This window comes from Puntigrus tetrazona, chromosome 11 (genome assembly GCF_018831695.1).
Source record: "Puntigrus tetrazona isolate hp1 chromosome 11, ASM1883169v1, whole genome shotgun sequence".
Classification (NCBI taxonomy): Eukaryota; Metazoa; Chordata; class Actinopteri; order Cypriniformes; family Cyprinidae; genus Puntigrus; species Puntigrus tetrazona.
Genome location: NC_056709.1, coordinates 8,139,997 through 8,167,076, shown reverse-complemented (window position 1 = coordinate 8,167,076; position 27,080 = coordinate 8,139,997). Strand labels below are relative to the sequence as shown.

The following is a 27,080-nucleotide window of genomic DNA, read 5'->3' as shown; positions in this document are numbered from 1 at the left end:
TATTGGCTTTCTTTCAGGCACCCGCGGGGCCGAGAAATTGAGAAAGCAGAAAAAGGAGTGAGGGAAACGGAGAAGGAGACACAGAGAGAGAGAGAGAGAAAGACCTCAAGAATAACTAACCACACTTGAGCTAAACCAGCCCATAACACCTGAGGACATTCTCACTCATCCGTTCACCTCACCTCTGAGTCCAGAGCTACAAAAGAGCCATTAGCACCGAGCACGAGTCACCCGACGGATGTACCCAATCATCATTCATCAAAGCCCAGCTATTAACAGCACGGAAACCATCAATCTAAGACGAGAGGACCGTTTTAGAACAACTAGACTAAGATCAAGAGGTTGCAAGTCTATTTACATCAATACCTTATCTCGATCCACTGACCAAAACCATTTACCAGACGTAATGGAAGGCCACAAGCAACATTATTACAGCCCTTTTAAGACGTATTTTATTCATGCAAAGTACATTTTGTTCTTAAAGGGCATCAAAAAAAAAAAATGTTTTGGGTTTTTTTTTGTAATTAGATTTTTTTTAATTATTTTAATAAGGAAAGATGCATTAAATTATTCACAAGTGACAGTATATATAATGTTATAAAATATTTAATTTGCAAATAAATGCTGGTTTTTACATTTAGGTTCAACAAATAATTCCGAATTAAAAATAAACATTTTTAAAAAAATTTAAAGGGTTTACATGGACCCTAATAATCCGCTCATAATAGGACTAGAAGCGTAATCAGAATAAAAAAGTCACGTTTAACCACGTCGATTGAATTGGCCAGATCTAATTAAAAAATTTCGATCAGATACTTTAATCCGAGCGAGAGGACATGTAAACACTTGATTGGATTGAAAACCCAAGCTGGAAAGTGCTGCGCATCTGCAGTGAAGTAAAAATAGCGTGACGATGAGTAACACACAGAACGAGCCGTTCTTCCTGGTGAATAAAATCATAAACGAGTTTTGATCGTTCTAAAATTCTCCTTTTACTCCGCGTCTGTAAAGTGGAGCAGGACGATGTCCCGACAGTCCTTGTTTAAGACTCGTCCACAGACGACTGGTTTTGGATGCGGGAAGGAGCATTTAAACTGCTTTCTAAAGCAAGCAGCACAGCACAACAGTTCATGCGCTTGACGTTACCTAATTAGCACCATTAAATATGAATGCACATATCAATCCCCTTGAATCCTCCCCTGAAAAGCGACTGGGCTACTTTTTAGTAGCAATTTGGCAGGTTTTGCTGTGAAAACCTGGCAGCCCTGCTTTATTTAGAGTTCATGTAAGCAGTACTGTATGTTCGGATTGGAGCCAGAACGTCTAAATTGGCCGAAACCCTTTAAACCAGAAAACAGGCTGGAGACCAACTACAAGTAGCAAACCGATTTAATCTAGTTCAAGCTTTTTTAGTACGGTAGCACATAATTTACTGTCTTGTCTTCCTTGCAAATAGCACGTGAAACAGTAGGTTTTATGCAAAATAAATCTTCCAATCAGTTTGTTGCCACAAGACCTCACTATGATGCACGTTTAATTCAGCGGGCTGCTTCTACTTATCAGCTTTGACATTTTTTATCCAATTCTCTCTGCTGTAAATAACGACTTTATCACTGCGGCGATGGAAAAGCCAACTTGAGCTCATTGCATCGCGGGATACAGCATCCTATATTCTGTGCTCTGATAGCACGCTGCACATTTTGGCAAATGCAGTATGTCGCGATGAGTATTTCATTCATAATATCTGCGTCCTGGGCATGGTACACTCACTATGCACAGTGCGCTTCATATGGCATACGGAGCATCCCAAGTGATACCCTGTGACGAAGTATCCGTCTCTGATCAGCATCGCCGCGGCCCACCTTTCGCCTGCCCACCTCCAGAATCACAGCAGGAACATGTGGCCACGAAGAGGGGCGTGAAAATAAAGCACCGCTAACAGCACGCGATGACGTGCGCCTTATACTAATTGTGTCTGGGGACCTCTGCTGTATAATCCGGCATGCCGTGTCTTCTTTGTGAAGCCGGCTTCTTCAGCACATGCACAAGTGTCCTTGAGGTCCAGACGTGCTGGAGGACACGGACAGACTAGGCCTAGCGCATGATGTAAGACTGAAGGTCAGAAAATAATACGGAGGAAATTCTTGAAATTGCTTAGCACTATTTGTACAGAATTTAAATTAATGTTGAAATGAATAAATGCAGAAATAAATATGTATTTATATGTTTATTATTTTATTTATTCCTTCAATCAATCAATCAATCAATCATTTATATATTCAAGCATTTATTTTTTTATTTCGTGCACATTTCATTTTCGGGGGTTAAGGTTGTGGGCATGTCACTCGGTGGGTGGCATCACATTTCAAATTCAATTTCTTTGGTTTTCTTCCTAGTTTAATTGCCTTTTTCTTGTGTTTCGCATCACAAGCTACGGCTGAGCATGGTACAAGATCAGTTGATGTGTCTCTGACGCGTTTTCCTATATATTTTATTAGAAATGCTGCAACATAAAGGTCGTTGCACACCGGACGAGTCCTGAACACTTCAAATCAGTGTTGCCAGATTGGAAATGTCCAGATATTGTACCAGAAGCTCAAAATTATCGTACTTGAAAGAAAAGTATCATACACGAGGAAAACATATAGAATATAGGTATTTATTTAGATCAATAACTTTTTAATACGACCTTTAAATTACCACAATAGATAGAAGATAGATAGATAGATAGATAGATGTGGGAAAGTGCAAATTACGTGTTGCCAGACGTCATGGACCGCAACATAGTGCACGTTGGCTCAAACATCTGTGTTCTAAGTTTGCAAAAGTATATAATGAAGCAATAAACCATGAATTTATCTTCCAAACAGTCTTTTTGTCGAGTTCCGGCTGACTTCTGACTCAACGCACGGCGTATGTCGAGTCATAGGTCAGTCAAGAGGCTGATGAATAATAAATAAATGAAAAAATGAAAAAATAAATGAATACATGAGTTAATAACTAAATAATAAAATAAATAAACATATAATTACATAAATAAATGAATAAATATTTGTCTATTTTTTTCTGCATGTATTTATATATTTATTTTATTATGCATTTAACAAATTATTTATATATTTTAATATTTATTTAAATATTTAATTTTGGCCCTCCATAGTTGGTTAAGGAAATGTATACTTTTAAATTAAATTTATTTAATCGTTAAAATACCAAAATATATTACAATATGTACTTCAAGGGGCAGAAATGTAAACTTATCTAATGCTTTAATAATAGATTTTGTTTATACTTTCAAATGCTGAAATATTACAATATATTATATATAGAAAGATAGATAGATAAACTGATTGATTGATTGATTGGTGAACAACATAAAAATATTATGATTAAAAATGTAAAGTTAATATATTACATTATATATTATACAACAGTAGACTTATAAAATTCTCTACATGACAGATATCATGTACCTACATTTTCATATCTAGTTCTGGATACTGTGCTTTTATTGGATCATTTTGTTTGCATATTTTGTTCATAAAGCCTTTTTGAAAAACATCACCATGAGTCATTTTACATTTACATTCGCGCACTTAGCACATGCTTTTCATCCAAAGCGACCTACATCGCATTTAAAATACACATTTTGTGTGCGATTTGCTGCATTTATATTCAAATGAACAGATAAACAAATACATAATAACATGCATACAATGTCTGATCACGTAATCTTAACTCCAAGGGCTTCATAAGAAACCTCTTGCATGTCTAATCTTGTTACTTTCCACCACAGGGCACTAACTGTGTCACGGTAGCACTGTCACTGGATATGTACCTACAGCTTTGCTAATGTCCTTTCCCATTTTCTGGGCGCTGCACGAACACACACACACACACACACACAGGTGTTTGCTGGGAGCTGTGGTGACACCATCCTGATTTAACCTTGAGGACTCAGAAGAAGGGACAGTATCACGCAAAGGAGAAATGAGACACACACACACACACACACACACAAACACACTTTTTCACAGATTGGCTGAGCATAAGCCTGTCTAACTTGCATATCCAATCTCATTTGTGTATTTCGGTGTCCCTGTTCCAGTATCCCCTGAGTTGTAACCATGATTGCATTCTACACCACACATCTGCTCCTCAATAGTGAGCTTGCAGTAATTTTAGATTTATGCAAACTAAATGCAATGTCATTTTCACTTTTAATACAGAGCCATGAAATAATCAGAACGTGCTGATTCTTACACGTTTCTTTCGAAAAACAACAACTAATGTCAAAAATGTCTCCTCTGGAGAACCAGAAAGTATCTCACGCTCTGCTCAGATTTAAAAGAGACCTATTATGCCCCTTTTCACAACATGTAATGTACGTCTCAGGTGTCCCCATAATGTGTCTGTGAAGTTTATGGCCATTTTGAGTGGAAGCAGAAGCACAATGTTTCTTTAAATGCAAATCAGCTGCCGCTCCCTGTCCCCTTTTCCAGAATACAGCGCTTTCTTAAATACTCTGCTAAAAAAAGCATCTGTTTGGTTTTGATTATAATGTCTATGACATGGAAACCATGCATTAACCATATTAGTTCAAACTTCTTCTGTCATGCGTTTTTCTGAGGGCACATATCTGAAGCATGCGAGCAGAAAGCGTCTGACACATGGCATGAGCACTAAACTAAGTTCTCGTTTAAGTCTTATTGCGCTTAATGCACACAAGTTTGGTTGAGTGGCTAGTTTTACAAGCTTGCAGAGAAAGGCTTACCAAAAAAACAGTTGTTTCTTTTTCCCTGGGTTGGTAAATGCATCTGAGGCACTTACACACAGACAAAGTCATAATATTTCACCTTTATATATAGAGATATTAGTATAGATATATTAATCTTACTATGTCTCATTAGTGTCTGTTTTTTTAGAAACTTCAATTATTCTTAAAAATGAGGGTTCCAAAAGTTTTTACAATGATACCATAGAGCAATCATTTTTAGTTCATCAAGGGAACTTTCAGCAAACAGTTCTTAAAAGAACCAGGTTTTTCTTATTGTACAGGACATTTTAATAATCTAAGAGCTACCACTATTATAAAAATCCTTTGTGCAGTGAAAACGTTATGAAATCCTTATGGATCCTTATGGAATCTTATGGATCCTTATGGAATCATCAATGCCAATAAGGGACGTCTATGTTTAAAGGAATAGTTCACCCAAAAATTTAAATTCTGTCATCTTTTACTCACCCTTGAGTAGTTCCAAATCTGAATGAATTTCTTTTCCTATAAAATATCTTCTTTTATGTCTGGCAGAACAAAGAAATTCATACAGGTTCGGAACTACTTGGGGATGAGCAACTGATGACAGAATTAAAGTTTTTGGGTGAACTATTCCTTTAAGAGTATGTGAGTACTAAATGAGTGTGACCTTGTCCTGTTCTTCCTGTATTTGCTCCAGGTCACTGAGGTTATTTAGATGTCACTTGTTCGATTTAATTTTCAAATAAAGTATTTGCCCGGGGTTTTTATTAAGCCACTCCAATGTTAAATTGGCCTTTTGTGTATAAACTGACTTGTTGATAATCAAGTTCTTCGCAAGCTTCAGTTTCTAGTGACCTTAGAGAGAATCTTCAGCAGCACTTGGCTGTATTTTGCATCATCCCTTCTTTCTTCAGTTTCATTAAGAAACCATTTTCACCCCACGACTGCTAATTTATGCAATTTGTAGTCTTCATTTCCACCGATGTCTTTCAGACATAAAACCTGAATGCAAGAACGGGAGGGTTTTTATCTAAAAAATTTGAAAGTAATCGAAATGATTCACTAATCATTTGCAAGGAAATTATGTCTCCGCGTTGTTTTTTATGCAAATAAACTTCTGCAGCCTCGAAATTTTTGCGAACGGCATATTCCAGCTATTTATACTTTATTTTCTAACTGCAATACACACATAACGACATGTGGGGGAATGAACTTTCTTTTATTTGCATGCATTATCTGTGCCGTTTTCGTATCCAAATCTCTAAAGGAGTTATGCAAAACAGGTAACTGCACAAACATGTTCAAAACAGTGCATAACGAAGTTCTAGATACCTGAACCCGCTCTTGAAAATGCATAAAATGCATTTGGTTGAACTGTGCTTCGGGAAATAGGTCTTTTCACATTAATTAGATCAATAACCGCTGCCAAGATCACTAGAAAATGTTCACAAACATCTCTTTTAATTAAGACACACCAATAATTGCAGTAGGCAAATTTACTTTTGTATGTACAACACAATAAGCCTAATTTGCATAGAAAGAAGATCTGTTTGTGTGATGATTTCAATGATTTCATTTAAATATGCACGGCACCTGGTTAAACTCAACTGAGAGTAGTTTAGTGAGAAGAATGTGAAACACAACACCACTGTGAATTTGCCACGAGCGCTTGGTAATAAAATGCCGCTAAATTCAAATGTGAAATACAATTCAGTCAAATGCGAGGCAGTCAAATGCAAATTATATGGTATTTACGATATACGAAGAATGCCATATGGCACCTTAGAGGATGGGGTGGATAGAGTAACGGAGAACAAGATGGATGGAGAGGACGTAGGATGAGGAAGAGAGAGGAAGAAGCACAGAGTGAGGATTTGTGACAGGAAAGGAGCCAAATAGAGAGCTGGATCACAGAGACAGAAAAAGAGAGACGGTGTTAGAGAAGTCAAGGAATCAGATGAAGGAAAACAAAGTCTCTCAGACAAGCATTTGTCCTTGACATTTCTGCGTCTCCAGGCCTCGTGCAGCGTGCTGACGGAGTGTGATTTAACTAGGCCACTGCCCTACTCTCAAAAACACAGATAGACAGGACGAGGTGAGACTGTGACAAAACAAATGTTTTCGGTCTTCAGCTGTTGAATGCACGAGAGTTATCTTGAACCATCACACATTGATTTAATCAGTAAGGTTTTTTTATTTCTCCATCATTTTTTATTTGATTATGCTATACTCAGTGCTTTGAATTGAATTCTTTCTCTCATCAAAGCCCAGTAAGTACAAAGTGTTTGCCTTTTTGTTCCATTTTCAAATACTTTTTGACTTCAAATTAAAATTCATAGTGTTTTAATTAATATTGTAACTGGTTGGCTTGGTTCACGCTTATAACGTTTGTAATGAAGACTCTTTTTGGGAATAATGAACGGAGAGAATATCTACAGAACCGAGACTCATGAAAAAGTGGGCAGGCACTGTTGCTCTCCACAGCATCTTGACAGATTAAATATAGAATTCATGTCATGTGCGGTCACACGTATGCAAATATATGCGATTCTGCAGTGGCTTTTCAGTCAAAACTGTCTGAAATGTGTTTCAGTATCTGTGGCTTCGGCGTGTCCATTGACGGAGAGCCACATCCGATTAAATGATGAAATATTAATGATTATAAGAGCCTCTTTCCAGAAGTGCCACATAAAAGACAGACAACCCAAAGAAAAAATCAGCTGTGAAGAGACTTAAAGAGCATGAGAGTGGGTGGAAAAAAAGAGTGAGATCGTGATTACACAGTTGAGTGAGACACAGAACAGAGGAGAAGAAAGAAACACAGCCCACAGATGACACCAAAACTGGAGGCAGGAAGAGCAACCTTGGCAACACTAGAATTTATAGACAAGGCGTGTCCCTCAAGTAGGTACATTTAACTGATAGGAAGCTAATAGAAGCTAAAAGTCTTGACGAGAAAGTTTACCCAAAATGAACATTCTGTCATCATTTATTCACCACCTAGTCGTTCCAAACCTGTATGGCTTTCTGTGTGACGTAAATAAAAAGAATCATTTTGAACAATGTTCATGACGCTCTTAAATTGTGAGAATTCACCTTTTGAAATTTTGTCATTAACTTTTACGTTCCACGGCGAAAGAAAAATCATACAGATTTGAATGATATGAAGGTGAGCAAGCAATGACAGCTTTTACTTTTTGGGTTGAAGTTTTAGTTCACAACAAAAATTTTACCTCTGTCATTAATGTCTCACCCTCATGCTGTTTCAAACCCGTAAGACCTTTTCTCATCTTCCTAACGCAAACTAAGGTGAAATTCGAGAGTTTTCCAACCCTTTATAGACAGCAACGTAACTGACACCTTCAAGGGCCGAAAAGGTAGTAAAGACATCATTTAAACAGTCCGTGTGACATCAAAGATTCAAACGTATTTTATGAAGCTAAGAGATTACTATTTTGTGTGCTAAGAAAACAAAAATGCATGTGCATTTTTATTTTGATGAATGAAGGTCTTATGGATTTGGACATGAGGGTGAGTAATTTGTAACAGAATTTTCATTTTCGGGTGAACTACTTAAAAAAAAAACATGTAATAATTTAATAACACACTACTGTTCAAAAGTTTGGAATCAGCAAAAAAATTCATGCTCACCAATTATTCAAAACATTTAAATGTAAAACTATTTAACGTCTTTTTAAATGTAATTTATTTTTGTGCTAAAAAGCCAAATCTTCAGTATAAACGTACTTATATGCTGAGTTGGTGCTAAATAAGCATTTCCTTTTATTATTAATGTTGAAATCTACTGCTTAACATTTTTCTGGAAACAGTGATACAGTGTTTTCTTAGGATTTCTCAGGTTTTCTTTTAAACAGTAGTGTACATCATAAACTTATCAAAAGCCATGAGCAAACAATAAATGATCTATATAATTTCAAATTTCACTCTTAATAAAAATAAAGGTTCCACATAGGGTCATACAGAACAATCTGATGTTATTAGAGAACCTTTTTCATTTCTATAGTTCTTAAGAAGGTTATGAGTTAAGTGGTGCTACAAAAAAGCCCAGGAGGGCTTTTCCTCTGTGAATGGCTGATATCTAGGACAAATATAGTGATCTGAAGAACATATAACATGTAACATCAAGAACTTATTCTTCAAAGAACCATACGGCATCTCAAAAAGCCAAGAAATTGGGTCTTAATCGGAAGAATTACTGCGAATAATCTCTAAAGAACCCTTATTTTTACTCAAGCATAACTTCTTTTCATTTTGCATGTAATGTAAGGTAACCATCCTAACCTGATTCTCCTCGTGAGTCACTCGCATCTGTTCTTTGAGGATTGACGTGCGAGCTGCCTCCTCTTTCCTCATCACACGTTCTTTCTTCAGCTCGGGGCTCCAGAAGCTCTTGATGCTATTGGTGGAAGAGCCCAGCTTGCTGTCCTTCAGGTCCAGCTCCCTCCGAAGCAGCTCGTTTTCCCTCTGCATGTCCCGCAGCTGCGCCTGGAGCTCCAAAAGTTCACCTCCACTGCCCCTAACCGCCTGCCGCAGCAGGGCCGACGGCGTCCCCTGGTGGTGGAGCATAGACAGCGAGCCCAGATCTCCATAAGACAGCAGGTCAGCGTGTGGGAGTCCCACCGTTGCGATATTAGGGGTGCTGCCCATGCCCGAAACCCGGCCGCCATACATCGCTCGACTCGTGGCCCGACCGAGCGTCATGGTGCCTTTAGGGTAAGTGGCCGTGGATCCAACACCTTCATGGTCGCTCAAGTACATTGGGCCAGATGTTGCGTAGGCAGCGTTGAGGGATTGGATGTTCTCCATGGATAAGGTCTTGCCGCCCGAACTGCCACTGTTGGCTCGACGGTGGCCCAACCGAGGAGAGCGGGGCAGCCGTGGGGAGCGAGCGGGGCTGCCCTCGATGTGGCCGACGGCGCGCGCGCTGCCATACATCTCCCGAGGTTCTGTGACACTGAGAGTCCGTAAGAAAAGCCCCTTCACGGATCGACAAGGGTGTTTACTGCATCCTAGAAAAGAGAAGAAAAGTCACACACTTCAAAATGCAGTCCAACAATTCAAAATGGCGGCAACAAAGCAGCTTTGTGTATTGTCTGGAACTATTCTTCACTTTCATTTACAACAGCCCAGAGCTAATCAAAATGCAAAGGCGTATTAAGTTCCGTTGCGGAACGTAATGAGACATTGTATGCCTTTTTCATTTCAGAGACAACGTAACTTCCTTCCAATTTCTGCCTGAGGTGGGTTCAAGATAACGCCAGTGTCTATTCTTCAGAAAGATGAGTCAAAATGAAAAGTGCCCCGCAGTTTTTCTCAGAGGTGGGGACCACTTGCTGCTAGCAGGGATGACGCTGATGCTGTGGAGAGGGTTGCTATGGCAACAGTGACTGAGATGATGGAGGAGCGCGCACCTGTTTTCACTCGCACGAAAAGTGAGGATGTGTGGGCATTCATGGGCGAGTGAGGGAGTGAGAGAGAGTGAGAGATGTACATTTATGCTGACATTAAACGAAGCCAGTCTTGCAGATGGCCTGGTCATCTGTGCACTTCCGTGCCAGAGAAAGGACGCGTTCAGCCTTCATCTTTCCGGACGGAGACCATATATAGCATGCCATACTGGACAAACAGGGAAAAAAAGGGAAAGGGCTGTGCCCGAATGCCAAGATTTGTACATTTGCTGGTGCTTTCCCGTGCAAAACCTACTGTTTTCTGGATGGCTGATTACTGGTATGAGTCAAAAGAACTCTCTCGTAAAATATACAGTAAAAACAGCAGCCAGAAATTCATAGTAAAAACAAAATATAGCGGCATTGTTTCCAGTGTTATGGGATTGTTAATCACCAAGCTACTGCTTTTACATTAAAATGCACTTATGACAACCATAATAACACCGGTGGTAAAATACAGCCACATATTGAATCAGAGTTCTCAGCAAGAGGCTAGTCAATAACACACGACCAATATTTTTTATATAGATGGTCTGTAGGGTCATACAAAGAAAAAACTGGGTAAGCAGGGTAACACGAAACACTAAAATAATACAATAAACATCAACTAAATAATCAACTAAATGTCACAAAACATCCTAAGATACATTACTAATAACAAAATGGACAAGAAACAAAATGTAAGAATTGTAAGAATCTGCTCAACAGCGTTCAAATGTTAGTGGGAAAACATTTTCAAAATTTGAAATTGAATGGCATTGTGATCTGTACTTTTGACAACACCACTGTGAAACATATATAATCAGTTTTGAACGCTATTTAACTTGAAAAAAGAACATAATTCTGTAAAACACTAATCTGATGCAACCGTATGCGGTAAGATAAACAGATATGTCTACTGTAGCATTTTCTACAATTTTTTCTCTTCGAAAACGCTAAACGTCGATGTAGGCTAAGTCAATTCCGGTGTAAAATAACACCTCTCCTACAGTATATAAGCTGCTCAATTTGAGGTATCACTCAAGCCTGTAACACAAATGCCGGAGGATGAGTTATGCCCAAAAGTTACCTCAAACCTCTAAACCTTGGCACGAGCCATCGTATGATGTTTGCCTCAGGAAACACCACTAATTAAACTACACTTTCTCACGCTTCATTTCCCGTTCCAAAACCAAGGTCACGGTTTTGCTTTTCAGGGAACAGATGATAAGACGTACACTTTGAATGCACTGTAAGTCATTTTGGATGAAAGGATCTGCCAACAGCGTAAATTAAACAAGCAAATACTGCTTTTGGTCTCAACCGAAGTAGCTAACAGAGAATGAGCTGATTAATGTCAGCGGAGAAACTTCTGAATGAGAAATTCATGACAGAAAGAGCTTTTTTTGGTCAGTAATATATAGCAGCCAGCTGCTCTCCAGCATAAATGGCTTAATCAAGGTGGCAGGGTTGCATATCACGAGCCACTGACTCTCTCTTTGCCACCCACTCTGACGCTGAAAACAGTGTGTGCATGGAGCCACAAAGGGCAAATTACCCAGACTTCAATAACACAACATGGTTAAAGAGAAACTGGCCAAGCTATACATCTGTTGCATGGAATGCGAGTTAGCCAAGCATCGAAGTGCATCGGTTTAAACACATTCAATTCATGATAAGGGAACCATTTGTACAAGGATGCATTTTTCACAGACCTTACCCTAGTAAAAACTCTTATTTGTCACATGTCTATCGCCACAATTTGAAGCAGATCACTTTTTGGCATTAAGCATTTAATAAAAAGCAAAACAACCTAATGTTGTAAGTACTGTTTCTCTTTAATTAATTAAAGCCTAAAAAAATGCACCTTTTAACAAATAAGTCCTTATCTAGTCATTGCTTTATACTGGATAAGGCTATTTTTAAATAATTAACATTTTTAAAGAATGCACAGACATCAACAGTATATTTTACATCTGTGCATATCCATAAAAATTTGCAGACCTATTTTTAAATTCCACCACATTTGCAAAAATAAAACAAGGTGATGTTTCTCTTCTCAATTACATCTTAGTAAAATACCAAATAAAATGATTTTGAAGCAATGGTGACAGTTAGACAAATCCATTGCTTCAAGATGTCTGCGGGTCACACTGTGATAAAATATCGCATAATGTCGCTTGTTCGTTGCCAGAAACACTGTTTAAACACCAATAAATTCTTTCATCTTCTGAAGATCAGACAGAAGCCGCATGTTAAAGCCCTCCCTCACCCTTCAGCCACTGGCTGTGCGGATAACATCTGTTTTCTGATTGGCTTTCACCAATGTCAATCATCCCCCAAAAATCACTCCTAGAGGCTGACAGGTCATACATGCCCATGTTTTTTCCTAATTGAGAAGCAATCATTAAAAAGACACCAAATGTAATATACATTTGAAAATGTAATGCACCTAAATTGAAATAAAAAAGATTAATGTATTCAAAATTACTAAGCTTAAGAAATGCCATTTCTAACATTAACATCGAATTATTCTCATTCAGACCACACACAGAAACGTTCACGCGGAAAATATCAACCGTTCGTGCGGATAAATAAACGCTAACATGAACGAGTGTTCATATATTCAACCAGAACGACAGTACACATTGATCCTAAATGCTACTGAAACAGCATCGAGCGACGCTTCATCTCGTTCATACTACAGCGGATTTAAGCTCATTTTCCGTCATTCAAAAATACTATAATTAGCTCAAATCGATTAATCCGACCTAAATGTGTCTCCTTTAATATAAACTCCACCAAACTGGGGTGAATGAATGCCAGTGTGTCGTGAGATCACGTTTCGTTACCTTTTCAGCGTCGTCGCCGCTCCATCACTGTGCTGGTCCCCCAGCATCAGCATCAGCGTCCCACGTCCTGCATCCACTCCAGTATCAGCATTCCGCTCTCTTATTGGACACTCGAACACAAACTCCGCCTCCGAACTCGTAAATGAGCTTCCGATTTAAAGGGCCAGCACAAACGGAGACGAGAGACGCGTCGACCACATGAGGCGTTGTCATGCATGTATGCAGCCTGTGTAGTATTGCACTGTATTACCGGTTCTTAAGCTCAGTTTGAGAGCAGTGCTGCCTATAAAGAGAGATTTAAACCAAGGGTTAAAACAAGGTTAAGTTACGCACACTATTACCAAAAACAAAAAGTATGTACACACATACACACACGTGTTCGTTTTTGTGAAAAATGGGGACATCCCACAGGCGTAATATTTTTTATTCTGTACAAACTGTATGTGCCCATACCTACCCTACACCTAAACCATCTCTTTACAGCGATAATATAAATATATAATTGTATATACATTTATTCAAAATATATATATATATATATACATTACATACACACACACACACACACACACACATATATATATATATATATATATATATATATATATATATATATATATGTGTGTGTGTGTGTGTGTGTGTGTGCAATCATGAATAATCATTTGAAAGCACTAATAGAGAGAGAGAGAGAGAGAGAGAGAGAGAGAGAGAGAGAGAGAGAGAGAGAGAGAGAGAGAGAGAGAGAGAGAGAGAGAGAGGCTATTCTACTTTTAGAAATTATATGCTACTTCCAACTTTATATTTATTATTTATATATGCAAGCATTGTCGGAGTGTGTGTAAATACATATGTGTATATATGAAAAACAGAACTTATAAATACTTTTTTTTTTTAAATATGTTACCATGTAGCCTAGTTATTGCGTTTTATTGCGTTAGTGAGCTTTAAAGCTGCTTTTAACCCAGTCAAAACAACCCAACTGCAGGAAGGCACAATGAAAAAATGGGATTTTGCAAAAGTGTTTAAAAAGTGATCTGTTTTTGCAAATGAACTCTTCATATTAGGCCTATTAGTAGTTCTGTAACCTTCCATTCTGTCCCCTTCAATTATTTCCGTCTATTTTTTGAATATCTTAATTTATTTAGCTATTTATTTAGATCGTTAGTTACGTTTTCACACCATTAAAAGGTTACAAGTCTACTTGGCAATAACCGCTGTTCTCGTTATGAATTCTGTGAAGGTCACGTCTAAGAAGTTTGCACGAAGTTGACGGATGAGCTGCTCGCCGTCCGCGGTCACGCCAATCACACGCGGCCGAGTGCGGTCACGTGAGCCCTGCTGTAATTGGCTTTGATGCCTCCGGTGATTTCTGATTGGCTGACTGTCACAGACTTCCCCTCCAGCGCTCGCTCTGGACGCGATGCTTGCGGGAGCAGAGCTCCGTCTGTACAAAGAGATGAACTTCGACTATTAACCGAGACCCGACGCGCTATAGAAGGATTGTGAGCGCGATTTAACTAGAGACCGTTTCGACCACTCTGGAAATAGAATCGCAAGACATTAAACCCATACAGTGTTCAGATTCAGAACTGTATTGAGAAAAACACACGCTTAGGAGTCTAAATAAATCTCTTCGTGACAGTATTGTTTAGAGTCTATTGTCACTTTAAACAGCTTCAACTCAGTTTCTTCTAAAACGTAATGATAATTTCATTGTGGCCTGTGAAGTTGACTTAATTAGCCTGTTCGTGACTCAACCTTACCAACCAGCTCTGTTAGTCCCTCGGTGATGAGGATGATGATGATGGGAGTAATGTCTCATCACAGCGCCTTTACGTGCTACAAGCCTTCCCGGCGCGGAGGGATTTAACGCGTGTGTTGACGGTAAGTGTGCGTGACAGTGGGTGGACAAGAAAACACGCAGCCTGCACAGTTACACAAACACGCATCATAGGTCCATTAACAGAAGGCACGTCGAGGCCTGAGCTCTTACACTCTTCACGCTCGTTTAAGTTTAGCACGTTTCCTCCGAACGTTCCATCGATCTTATACGACGACATGAAGCACGGTTTCTAACCGAACACGTGTTCGAAGGCGGGAAATGGTTGCACAATCTCTGTGTAGCAGATAGATGATTTAAACATTTAGTGACGTCTTCCCACAGGATCATTATTTTGCCCATCATTTTCAACGGAGACACTGATTGCCAAATAAAATCAATTGTTGACAGTGCTCGTGGCCTTAAGGGGAATAGTTTAATTACCAGAGCACGATATATTGATTACGAGTGAGTGATTGCGATTTTTGATTTCAACTGAATTGCAGAGAGTCGCAGTTTATTTTAAAATGCGAAATGATCCCGTATTTCATAGCTTTCGCATGTTCAAGTCGTTATGGCTAACATTCAGACAGCCGTCCTCTGATGACACCTTGCGGTCACGTTAAGTATTGCATCGACGCCTCTTCAACGAAATTGTGTAAAGAATATATAATTTTACATTGTGAGCAGGGACAGTATTTTAGGAGTATTTTATACTACCAGTATTTTAGATCGAAAACAAAACTGTAAGATGTGACCCGGCCAGAACAAGTTGCAAAGTGGATCAGATCTAATTTTATTTAATCAGGACAATAAAAAAAAAAAACACATTCCACAAGATTTGCATTTACATTTGTCTGTAGCACAAATGTTGTGAGAGGGATTACGCGACCGCAGTGTAAATTACATTAGCATTTAAAATAACTTTTAAAACAGTAGTTCACTGAAACTAATGAAAATGCACTCACCCTCAGGCCATCCAAGATGTAGATCAATTTCTTTGTTCATCAGGTTTGGAGGAACTTAGCACTTGATCGCCAGTGGATCCTCTGCAGTGAATGGGTGCCGTCAGAATGAGAGTCCAAACAGCCGATAAAAACTTCACAGTATTCTACCACACAACTCCAGTCTTTCACTTAACATCTTATGAAGTGAAAAGATGCATTTTTATATTTATTTTTATTTTAAACTTGCTTCTGGGCAATGATCCATTAATTAGTTTAAAACTGTATTCACTTATGGAAATTGATCTGTGCGTATTTCTCTCCTGATTCAGATAAAAGTACTTTTTTTTTTTTACTGGAGAACCACCCTCATATAGACAGATCTTACTGATGGATTTGTTTCTTGCAAACATGCAACTTTTCTTTTTCACTTCACAAGAAGTTAACATCTCATCTGTGAGAGATGAGAGTCGTTTGGACTACTGTGATATTTTCAGGAGCTGGACACTCATTTTTGAGCGAGTGATGTAACGTTACATTTCTCCAGCTTCATTCTGATGACAAAACAAACTCCCCCCAAATCCATTTAACCCCAAGTATGAACAATATATTATTAGTGATACTTGAAAACACCGCTAAAAAACGAAATGGCTCGTGATGAGACATTTTCTCCCCGGTGTCATGCAGTGAAACACAAGAGAGAGTGTAAATTTGAATTTTTTGTCTTTATTCTTCTCCAGTCTGGAAACAAATTGCAGGTTCATTATTTTCATAATCACATTACATGACATGATGCACCAAAATTTATCTTTTTAACAGGAATACATTGAAAAGAACACAATATTTCACAATGAATACTGGACTCACATTTAGCCCATTGCACTTACAACAGTGAGTGAATTTTCATTCGTGAGAGCATTTTTCTTCTTTTTTTTCCCGTGTTGTTTTTCCCAATTCCCGATTAAATTTATAATACAGCCGCTAAATCACTCTGAACCCTCTTTTCTGGCGCGGTCGTGATGGAAGCCACTTACGTATTTTTCATTGTATTTAGATTTAATAAACACAATATAGAACCCCTACACAGACCAAATGATTTCAGATTGTACGTTTTTCATTTTTTCCACTGTAGTCAACAGTCATTGAGAGCCAGCAACATGTACTATGATAATTTTTTTCTCATAATAATAACAACAATCATCATTATTCTTTTATACACAAAAGCACAAAAGGTTGGCAGCAAGGCCGGCGTGAAGTTGCACAAGACGGCCATCATTTTACTCATGATATTTAAACACTGTACAAAATAACCAAAGTCAGTATTTACAGCGACAGTTTGTGTGTGTGTGTGTGTGTGTGTGTGTGTGTGTGTGTGCGTGCGTGTGTAACTGTGTAGGTGGGTGTGTGTGCGTGCACATGCCTGTATGTGTGGATATGTCCATGTTTGAGTATTTCTATCTATCACTGTGGCCGGCTTTTTGTGGTGGCAACTTTGGCTCATGCACTTGTTATTGAATATCTCCATGGTAACAGTGATGTAGAAGAGTTATTATTCTTCAGTATAGACGCATGATTGCCTAAAAAGCATTCCTGTATCAAAAGGAAAAGATTCACCTCTAATCAACGCACCTCGTGGCGCATTCAAACGAGTGCATCCTACCTAACTCGAATGGTGATGGACAGTTTGTGCTTTCCACGTGCATGCCCTGATTTTCATATAAATGGCATGGAGATGAATTCATGCTACATACTGTACAACGATCACGTTTACGGCAAGTCTGCTTACTTGAATCTTCTCCGAAGCATAGTTTCGACCGCGAAGACATCGTCAAATGTACACGTTCACGCGTCTTTCGTTTGTTTTTCATCTCAAGCGTCACAGATAGGCTATACAATGCACAACGACCTTACTGTGAACTTCATGTGAATTCGGTGCGGACGCGATAACATTTGCGACCGAAGACGGATGTGAAACGACATTTTCCGTTGAAGGAGACGAAATAACGAGTGCATAAGCTGTGTGCCCGACTTGTCACCTGATCAAACTGCAGACACGAAGACCGAATAACAGCACTACAAGGAGCCAAAGAGAGCTGAGCAGAATCATGCTGCAAGCAACAGAGATGGTGGATGTCCGAGACCAACAGTCCACACAGTTAACCCTTTGGCAACAGATTCCCTGAAAACTAGGGAAGACGAGAGCTTTCATAAACATGCCATTAAAATAAAAAGAAAGTAGTTTGATATTTTCATACATACAAGGTAAATACAAACGGTCCCTAGTCGTAGTTGAACCCATCGTAATGCAGTATCGGTGAGGGACGATGCGGTGGGAATGGTTTAACATGGATTATTGCATAGAACATTTGAAATTGGTTCAAAAATTTTTTCCTAGGCGGATCTACGTACCGATAAATGTGTTTTTGGGAACTTCTGGATGCGCGAGAGGGTGATGGTGCAGTTTTGTTTGGGGTTCGTAGAAACGTATTTTTTTTTACCTGTATATGTACGACAATCAGATCTGTGATGAGGAACTTGAACGCTTGCGGATCACTTTCAGCAAAGAAATGATGCTCTGTGTGGATTAGCATGCTATTGCTTCAGGGAGAAAAAAAACAAAAAAAACAACTATGTATATTATAAACAGTTTAGATTATCAATGACAAAAAATATATGTGAAGGTATAAATAATAATACCAAACATTAAACAAAGAAATACCAGAATTATAAATCCATAAATACACAAATCAATATCTTACATTAGCAGTGTTAACGAGAGATATGTACATGTTCAGCAGTATACAGTTGTGCAAAATAAATCAAGTAAGGATGATATGGAACTTTTAAAAAAATATGTGAGGTATACAAGTAAAAAATATTAGTAAGGCTCTTAATTTAAAAGAAAATTAGGCAAAACTGATAACAAGCTAAAGCAAATAAATGAATAAATAAATAAAATAAAAATATCTGGAATAGGGTAGCAATGGCTTAATGGTTGATAAAAGACGAGCAAGACTATGCTAACATTCTGAATTTTACTGACCTCTGCACTTGACCGATAGTTTTACGTTAAATAACCAGCTTTTTACACAAGGTGCACATGGCTTCACCCTTAGAACTCTGAAAGTTGTCTAGATATGGATTCATATATATCTCATATATGTATACATATATATTTTTTGTGCGTGCATTCCATGTCCACGGTTTACACATTTGCATTCATTACACACGTGACAAAAAGGTTAAGGAAGAAACAAAAACATTCATAGAGAGGGTCAATCATCGCCATATTGGAATGTCAAGATCTTAGAAATCGAGCATACACTTTTAAACAGAGTTTGTTTGAAGCCTTTGTAAGGTATTTCGCTCTCCTTCTCTGCTACGGTCTCTTCGAGTCTGGGCATAGAAGTCTTCCTTAGGACTGCAAAAAGCTAAGAACTGCAGCTGCCTGACATCTTCATGCTGTTAGATAAGGGAGGGTCACCTGAGCCCAGATTATGTCGAGGGAACCTGAAAGGTGAAAACCTGAAACGGAACAGGCAGTTTGGCGTTTTGGGAAACTATGGAACTATGGAAACACTCTGGGAGAGGTTTAGCCTCCACGTTGGTTTGGTTACGCAGATATCATCGGATAGACCGTGCCTGTGAATTCTGTCTTAATGTTTTCATTGAAACTTCAAGGTTGGATGATACATCTGGAGAAGAGACGAAAGAAAGAAATGTTACAGTATTTGCTATTTTGCAGAGTATGTGGTATCAATGTTAACACTTTACAATACAGCTGAGCAAATATGCATTAAATAATGCTTAACAAATGCATAGATAATCATGAGAACTAAACCATTTATTAATGATTAGGAACGGAACTATTGAGTAATTGTTAAACAATATGTCATTGTGATTATGGATTTTGTATTAGTTCGTCATGTGCCTCAATAATTACAGTGATACCTTTGCAAATCATTACCTAATGATTATTTAAAGCAGATAGCTGGGAGTTGCATGCATGCTTTGACCCATTGTGGTAATTAACATATGACTTTACACTATTAATTTAATAACAGGAAATTAGGAAATTAATACTTTATGACACATTTAACTAATAGTAATTTATTGATTACTTAAGTCTATCCTATAGAATTCTCATTTGTTGCTGATGCAGTATTATTAATACACGGTTTAGTTCTTCATGAGTTATACATTAACTAATAATTATCTGTGCATTCCAATACGAGGGGACTAATATGCAGTATCAGTTTTGAACCTTGTATTGTTGCAGGTTACACAATAAACCACTCTTCTTAGCCACTAGAGGGAAGAAGAGGAAGAATTTCTCACACCAGCAACACCAAAAAAAAATAAATGGCTAAGTACCAGAATCAGACATCTTCAAAATATGCAGGCTTCATGAAAAGGTTTTTGTGAACAAATAGCACATTTTCACTATAAATTTGAACAAACTTGCTAAAACTACAGCAAAAAATGCATGTAATGTATAGCACGATATACAACGAGACGCGTGCACTACGCGAAGTGAAAGCAGTAAGTAGCTGAATCAAATCTAGAGGTTTTAGAGATGCGCGAGGAGTTCTTTTTCATGTGAGTGAATTGTGACTGGAATGACACACCCACACCTTTCATTGTGACTGCATGAGTAAACCAAACCAATGCATGGAGCAGGATTTGGACTGGATTGGATAGTAAGCTGTGAGTTGAATCGGATTAGCCTTGATTTAAGCAGCCCCTAAACCTGTTTTATCCCCGATCCTTTCTCTGGATCTGCACATGCAACACACCCGCTGACAGTAAAAGACCACAACAGTCACCATGATACAATACCAGTGACAGTATGAGGAGGAGACAGACCGCAGGTAGAAACTGGAGAAATGTGATAATTAATTAAGTAAGCTCACTGGTCTCATTCTCAGCAGAGAATAAGTAGTTTAATTTTAGTCAATATTTCTACAAAACCACTTGCACATGCTAAATACATTTTTTTTTAAAACATTCTCATTACCGTTTCTGTTTAATTTCTGGTACAATTCTTTGATATGGTCAACTGTGCATTTTTGAATGAGTCTTGATTAATGTGACTTGTCAGAATATTTTCAGCACAAAGATGACTGAGCTTTGCCCGGATGCTAATGCTTATCCAAGCCCACTGATCTGCCTGCTAATTATAGCCCACTTTAACTGACCCAATTCAACCATGCTGAAGAACGAAAAGTTAGATCCGAACGCCTCAGATCAGGGTCAGCTAATCAGAGCTCTAACTTCTGACATTAGTATTGAGCAAGTGGCGCAACTGTCCTCAAGTCCACAATGCTTTAATTTGGTCATCAATTTAATGCTTAAACCTTGTCCTGTGCACACACAAAGTTAGTTAATTTAAGGCAGTGACAACCAAATTAATTCACTAACAATTCAGGTAATCACAACCGCATTTACAAAAAGTCTTCGCAGTGTGTGTGTGTGTGTGGAGCCAAATTGAACAACTAGTTCTTAATTACATATTTAAATGTGTGTCAGAGTTGTCTTTATTCTGTATACACAGTGTAATCAATCACAGGAAACAAGGTACATCTTGACTTTTGCCAGATCTGAACTAGTAAACAATTAGCACAACTAAAACTATATGGTCCCACTTTATATTAAGTGTCCCTAAAACCTGTGCACATAGTAACTAGATGTGTATGTAGTATGTAACCACAGTGTAAGTACACATTGGTATATAGTATCGATATATATCTACAGCTCTAATGTTTATATGCAACAACCCACTGGTATACAGGTTTTTGGGACACTTAGTTAAATAGTTTACAACTAGTTAAATAGTTTACTAACTATTTAAGTATTGTTAACTAAAAGTAGTTAACAAAAGGTTTAAATCCAAAAATTGTATCTTGGAAGTAGGAACTTGGAAGTACAAAACAAAATATTGCGACATGCACCCACCTACTTTATTGACTCCATAAACTGGATCGCTTTATGAGCCTAATCAACAAGCCCAAAAACACTTTATGAGCATTGCTTATAATAAGTAGACATGGCAACCCTTCTAGAGCGTGAACAAACAAAACATGATTGCTCTGGTGAACGTAAGTCTTTGGTCCATGTAACATAAGTTAGTTAGTTCACATAAGTTAGTTCTGTTTCTATACAAACACAAAACAATAATTTACACATGTATTTAACTGTGGTTGACCACTGAGAACCAGAAATCACTGTCTGAGGAAATACTCTGTCCTCCACCTTTTCAGCTGGTCAGTATTTTCTACTGTAGTAATGTAAAGTAACTGTAGTAAAGTTGAAGAAAGAATCATTTGGTCTCTCTCCCACAAAGCAATGAAACTGTACACTGACAACAAATTTAAAATGGTAATTTGTCAGAGTGTCATACACAGTGATAAACAGAATTCAGTTTGGGATTAGAATGCTTCTACTTGTTTTGGGTTCTAAAGTAAAGTTAGTTAGAATAAAATACTCACCAGTATCCTCAGGTGTACCCCGCCCTCAGCTAGAGATGTTTAATTGCAGATGTAGATTCATAGGTTTTTCCAGTTCTAACTCCAAGTCTCCCCAACTAATGCCTACAGAACAGAAAACAAAAATTAGAAAACAGATTTTCAAAAGATACATTTATTCAGTTGCAAAAGATACATTTATTTTGGTCAACATGGCAACCAATCCAGCGCTATCTAGGGTAAAACAAAATTAATGCAGGTCTTTTCAGAAGATTAATGCATAAGATATTTTCTCACCTTCCTATCAGCTGATCACCAAAATGAAGTAAACTTCTTCCCAAGAGCAGATACAGCTATATGAAAGATGACCAAAGCAAAAACACTATTAAGGTCACAGGTGGCATATCATAAACAAACTGAGCTGCAAACACAAAGGCTATAGATTCAATCCTAAGTAGGAGTATCTCAGGAATTGGTGAATTACTAAGATCAACGTTCTGCTTAGGCCTCCGACATTTGTTTTTTAAACCCAGGGCATCCTTGGGTGCTTCCCTTGAGACTATTGTGCAAGCTGTTATCAAAGATAGGCAAATGCTAAATAACAACTAATTATTATGCTCAGTCAAGACATGTCATGTATTCTTCATTACATCTCTTTCTACCTGTTGCCAAAATACCGATCGCTTATCATTCACAGTTCCGTACCATCTCCTAATTTTCCAGCTTGCTCTGCTGCTCCTCCCTGCAGGATCTTTGTAAGAACATTTTCCCCTTCGGCAGGCTGTTGTGCAGCACTGCCTATGCCCCCTGGCCGGGGTGCTGCCTTTGAACCTGAAAGAAAAAGTGATCTTGTTCTTAGATCATATACAAGTAATGAATGTTCCCTATTTTTCTGAAAAGGAAAACTATACTAATTACTCTGAATTAGCAGAGTTATTTAAATTTACCAATTCCCGTGGCAGGAATCTGGGGTGTTTTTGCAGCCTGTGGTGCAGCTTTTGATCCAATTGCAACTGCAGGAGTAGGTGCAGGGGCAGGCGCTGCTGTGTCAGGTTTTGTCTGTATAAGGGTATGAAGGGCAATTTTACAATTTTAAAAGAAAGATAATTTAAAAAACGTATTTGTCATTTATGATTTGTTTGAAAGGCAATGTTATACATGACACTTATAACCAAATGTGAAAGGATTAAATGTAAAACATACCTAAAGGAGCAGAATAAAAATAGCATAAATGGTAAGGCACCAAGATATTAGTGAAAACTTACCATAGCAGCAGCTGGCTGGGCAGTGGGTGGTCCTCCTGGCTGTTGTCTTGCCTGTGCTGGAGCCTGACCTGGCTTAGATTGTTGCTGAGTTGTACCTGTTCCCATGCTAGCAGCTGTGGTTGTGGACTGAGTTGCTCCTATTGTGGTTGCTGGCTGTTGCCCGGGTTGTTGTGGTGGCTGCTGCTGTGTTCGAGTTGTTTGTCCCAGTTGCTGTTGTCCTTGCTGCCCTGTCTCAGGTGGCTGAGGCCCTGTTTGTTTGGCAGACATTTGCTGGCCTGCTGTAGATCGCTGCTGTCCTTGCTGCAATTGTGGCTGCTGCTCTCCAAGACCCTGCTGTGGCCTGGAACCTGAAGAGGGCTCCTGCCTTCTCGATGAGCCTGGCTGCCTTTGCCCCCGTTGTCCACTTGAGCCATGGTGGTGGCTTGATGGGTCACGTGAGTAGTCACCGGAGTCTCGGTGGCTTGCAGATCGTGGATCGGAGGATCTTTTCTGTGTGGAGGATGAAGTGACACGGCCGTCTGTGCGGTTGGAAGGATCTTTTGGATGTGATCGTGAAGAACGAGATGACCTGGGATCATCTGATGAATGACGGGAAGAAGAGTGTCTTCCTGAACTGCTGCCATGGTGACGGTGTTCTCGAGATGAGGTGGAAGAGGAATGTCGTTGATGTCCATACTCATCTTGAGGCCACAGATCTTCTTCAGGAGGCTCATCATAATCATGGTAAGTGTGCTTTACATTGCTCCTCCTGCTAGAGGATGAGTGACTTCCACTCCCATGGTGTCTAGAGCGATCTGAACGTGGTTCACGTGGTTTTTCAAACCAGTCTGTCTCCTCCTGTCCCAAATGATAGGCTTTTTGGGAAATGAAGGGAGAAAGTCAATACTTTGTGCTGTTGCAAAAACCTGGATATGAACTCAATAAAGCCATGCAATGCTCAAGTCCCAAAAAAACAGTTGAAGAAAAAAAAGGAAGCCAACAAAAACAGCCATCAACACGAATAACTAAAAGACAAAATGTACTGACATCTGAATCACACCATGCAGTTCATGCAAAAAGGCATATATGGTTTCATGCACTGATTAAAGCATTTACATACAACAGTAGTCCAATCGATTGTTCTCTCTACCTTCAAAGCCAGATCATTGGCATGCAAGCTTTTAATTGTTGTTTAACAAGCAATTTTTAAATTCAGCACCAGTTACCTTCACTGTCTGAAACAGCACAGTGCATGTCATCTGCAAGGTAAGGGTCATCTGGCTTGTATACATGACTCTTAGGCATATCCCTTATATGGTGGTCCTGTACATCTGGTAAAGAATGACTGGAGCCATACTGATTCCGTACATCATGGGGATCTGGCACAGAGCCACGACCAATTCCCATGGGCTTTCCAACAGGACTCAAGGGACTCTCTTCCTCTGAGTTCTGTGTACGCATAGAAGGACGGCCACTACGACCATGTGTGCCCCTCTGTGATCTTTCCATGGCGTCCCTCTCATAAGACTTACTTCGGTAACCACTTGAATCTCTGGAGGAAATTTTATCCATGCCATAACCTGTTGATCTTGATCGTCCGGATCCATAAAGACGATCATCCTCTTCCAAAGCCTCTCTTGATCCATAGTACTTCTGTTGGTCATAACTCTTTTTCACGCCAGTCCTGGACACCACAGTGCAACTACCACCTGTTGATGTTGTCATGGTGTAGGAGGCTAGATCAGACTCTACATCTCGAGCTTCTTCAATTGGAGAGAACTTGGATATCTTTTGCTCCATTCCTTGCTTCCTATGTTTGCTACGTTTGGATGAAACAGCAGGTGCCAAATTTTTGGATGAGTGTTTTTGGCTTCCCATTCCCCCACTGCTACGGGATGAATGCTTATAGTCATCATAATAATAGCCTGTACCACCACTTACAGTGGTGCTTGAATGTCCATGGCTGTCTACTGCACTTTGATAAGTATTTGAAGCTCTTCCATATAAATTCTCAGAGCCATTGCCATAAGTTGGTCCACGTGGGCCATTCTCACTTCCATAACCTACCCGTGACATGTCAGCAGACCCCATGTTTTCTTTTGTAAGTTCACTGATATCATCAATCATTACATAATTTCTGGGGATATTTTGTTCTAGATTTGTGGCATAGACACCATCTGTTACATATCCTGATGATGGACTTGGGATACGTTCAGTCAGAGGTTGGTCAGAGGGGCGATATTGGCCATAAGCATTGTTCAGGGGTGAAGAATAGACACCACTAAATCCAGTTTCTTGTGCTGATGTTGCTATTGGAACTGAAGGATTACTGATAACTTCATAGTTTGTGGGTAGCTTCTGTTCAAGATCAGCAAGAGAGGTTTGCCTTGGCCTTTGATGAGCAGAAAGCATGTCTGCATGGGGTTGGAAGGAAATGCTCTGTGCAGGATAAGGTAGGGTCTGCCCTGGTAAAGGTGCAGGAGGTGGTTGGAATCCCTGGTGACTGGGCTGCTGCAAACCAAGATCAGACTCATAAGTAGGCTGACCATAACTATGTGTCTGGTATGGCCCTGGGCTCTGATATGATGACGGTTGAGGAGGATGAGGTTGAAAAGTTCCAGGCTGGGGCTGTGAGGAGGTTGGGTAAGGTGTTGTCTGAAACCCAATCTGCTGATAGGCGGCAGTGGGTGGTTGTGTGGGTGTGGGCTGGGCCTGTGGATACTGATATGGAACATATGTGGATGTAGGAGGGTACTGAGATACATTCAAGTCAGTAGTAAACTGATTAAGAGGGGCTGTACTTGGCCGTGACAACATTCCATTTTCTTCATAGGTGCCTGTTGCTACCCCAGCTAGTCGCAAATTATTCAACTCACTGTCTGACATATAGTCACGTGCATCCCCCATGCATCGCAGGTATGCAAACTCTCGTCTCTCTCTCTCTTTAACCCTGGTTTCTTTGCGCTGAGTGATGCCCAGTTCCAAGCATCGCAACTTAGCATCAATCTCCTTTTCCTCTTCCTCTAATTCTGCCTGTTGTTTACGTAATTTGGTGGATTCTTGCTCTACGGCTTTCAGTTCACTCAGCAAGCCAGCCTTCGTTGCACCTTGTACAGGACGTGGCAAAACCCTCTGGGACGCTCCGGGAGAAGTGTATATATGAGGAATTGCTGGTGTTACAATCGGTACAGGTGTCTCATCTGGAGGGGGACTGGGGAGAGTTCTCTTCACCTTTCTCATCATTGCGTTCTGCTGCTGCATGGCAGATATCTATAAAGCAGACATTTTAGAGATTATAAAAAATGACAGCAATTAACAATTTACAACAATTTTATAATTTAAAAGCAAATAATAACAGTTTACATGCCAAATGTAAAATGTAAAAACATATTACACATATTGCATACAGATGCCGTTGTATTACAGTCTTTCACTCTGTATTAAAGTATTTGTCTCTTTCATTTTTCATAAATCCCTCTGAGGAATTCTGGGGCATACAATGCACTTGAGGTTCAGAAAACGGACCAAACCAAAAATAAAAACATTACTAT

The 27,080-nt window shown here is 39.2% G+C and overlaps 2 protein-coding genes across 4 annotated transcripts in view; both read right to left on the bottom strand.

Annotated features, from left to right (window-relative positions):
- erc2 (ELKS/RAB6-interacting/CAST family member 2) overlaps positions 1–13,145 on the bottom strand; it is a 47,338-nt gene extending 34,193 nt beyond the window's left edge. For all 3 annotated transcript variants that reach the window (XM_043252310.1, XM_043252312.1, XM_043252311.1), the window contains exons 1-2: positions 13,059–13,145; positions 9,062–9,789 (exon numbers count right to left, since the gene is read on the bottom strand). In XM_043252310.1, the coding sequence (XP_043108245.1) occupies positions 9,062–9,715 (654 nt within the window). In that variant the 5' untranslated portion in view covers positions 9,716–9,789; positions 13,059–13,145. The remainder of the gene's footprint in view (positions 1–9,061; positions 9,790–13,058) is intronic.
- A 3,382-nt stretch (positions 13,146–16,527) lies between these two features.
- bsnb (bassoon (presynaptic cytomatrix protein) b) overlaps positions 16,528–27,080 on the bottom strand; it is a 75,131-nt gene continuing 64,578 nt past the window's right edge. The window contains 7 exon segments of the mRNA XM_043252060.1: positions 16,528–19,516; positions 22,310–22,411; positions 22,583–22,638; positions 22,991–23,116; positions 23,233–23,344; positions 23,551–24,404; positions 24,756–26,799. Coding sequence (XP_043107995.1) covers positions 22,598–22,638; positions 22,991–23,116; positions 23,233–23,344; positions 23,551–24,404; positions 24,756–26,799 — 3,177 coding nt within the window. The 3' untranslated portion in view covers positions 16,528–19,516; positions 22,310–22,411; positions 22,583–22,597.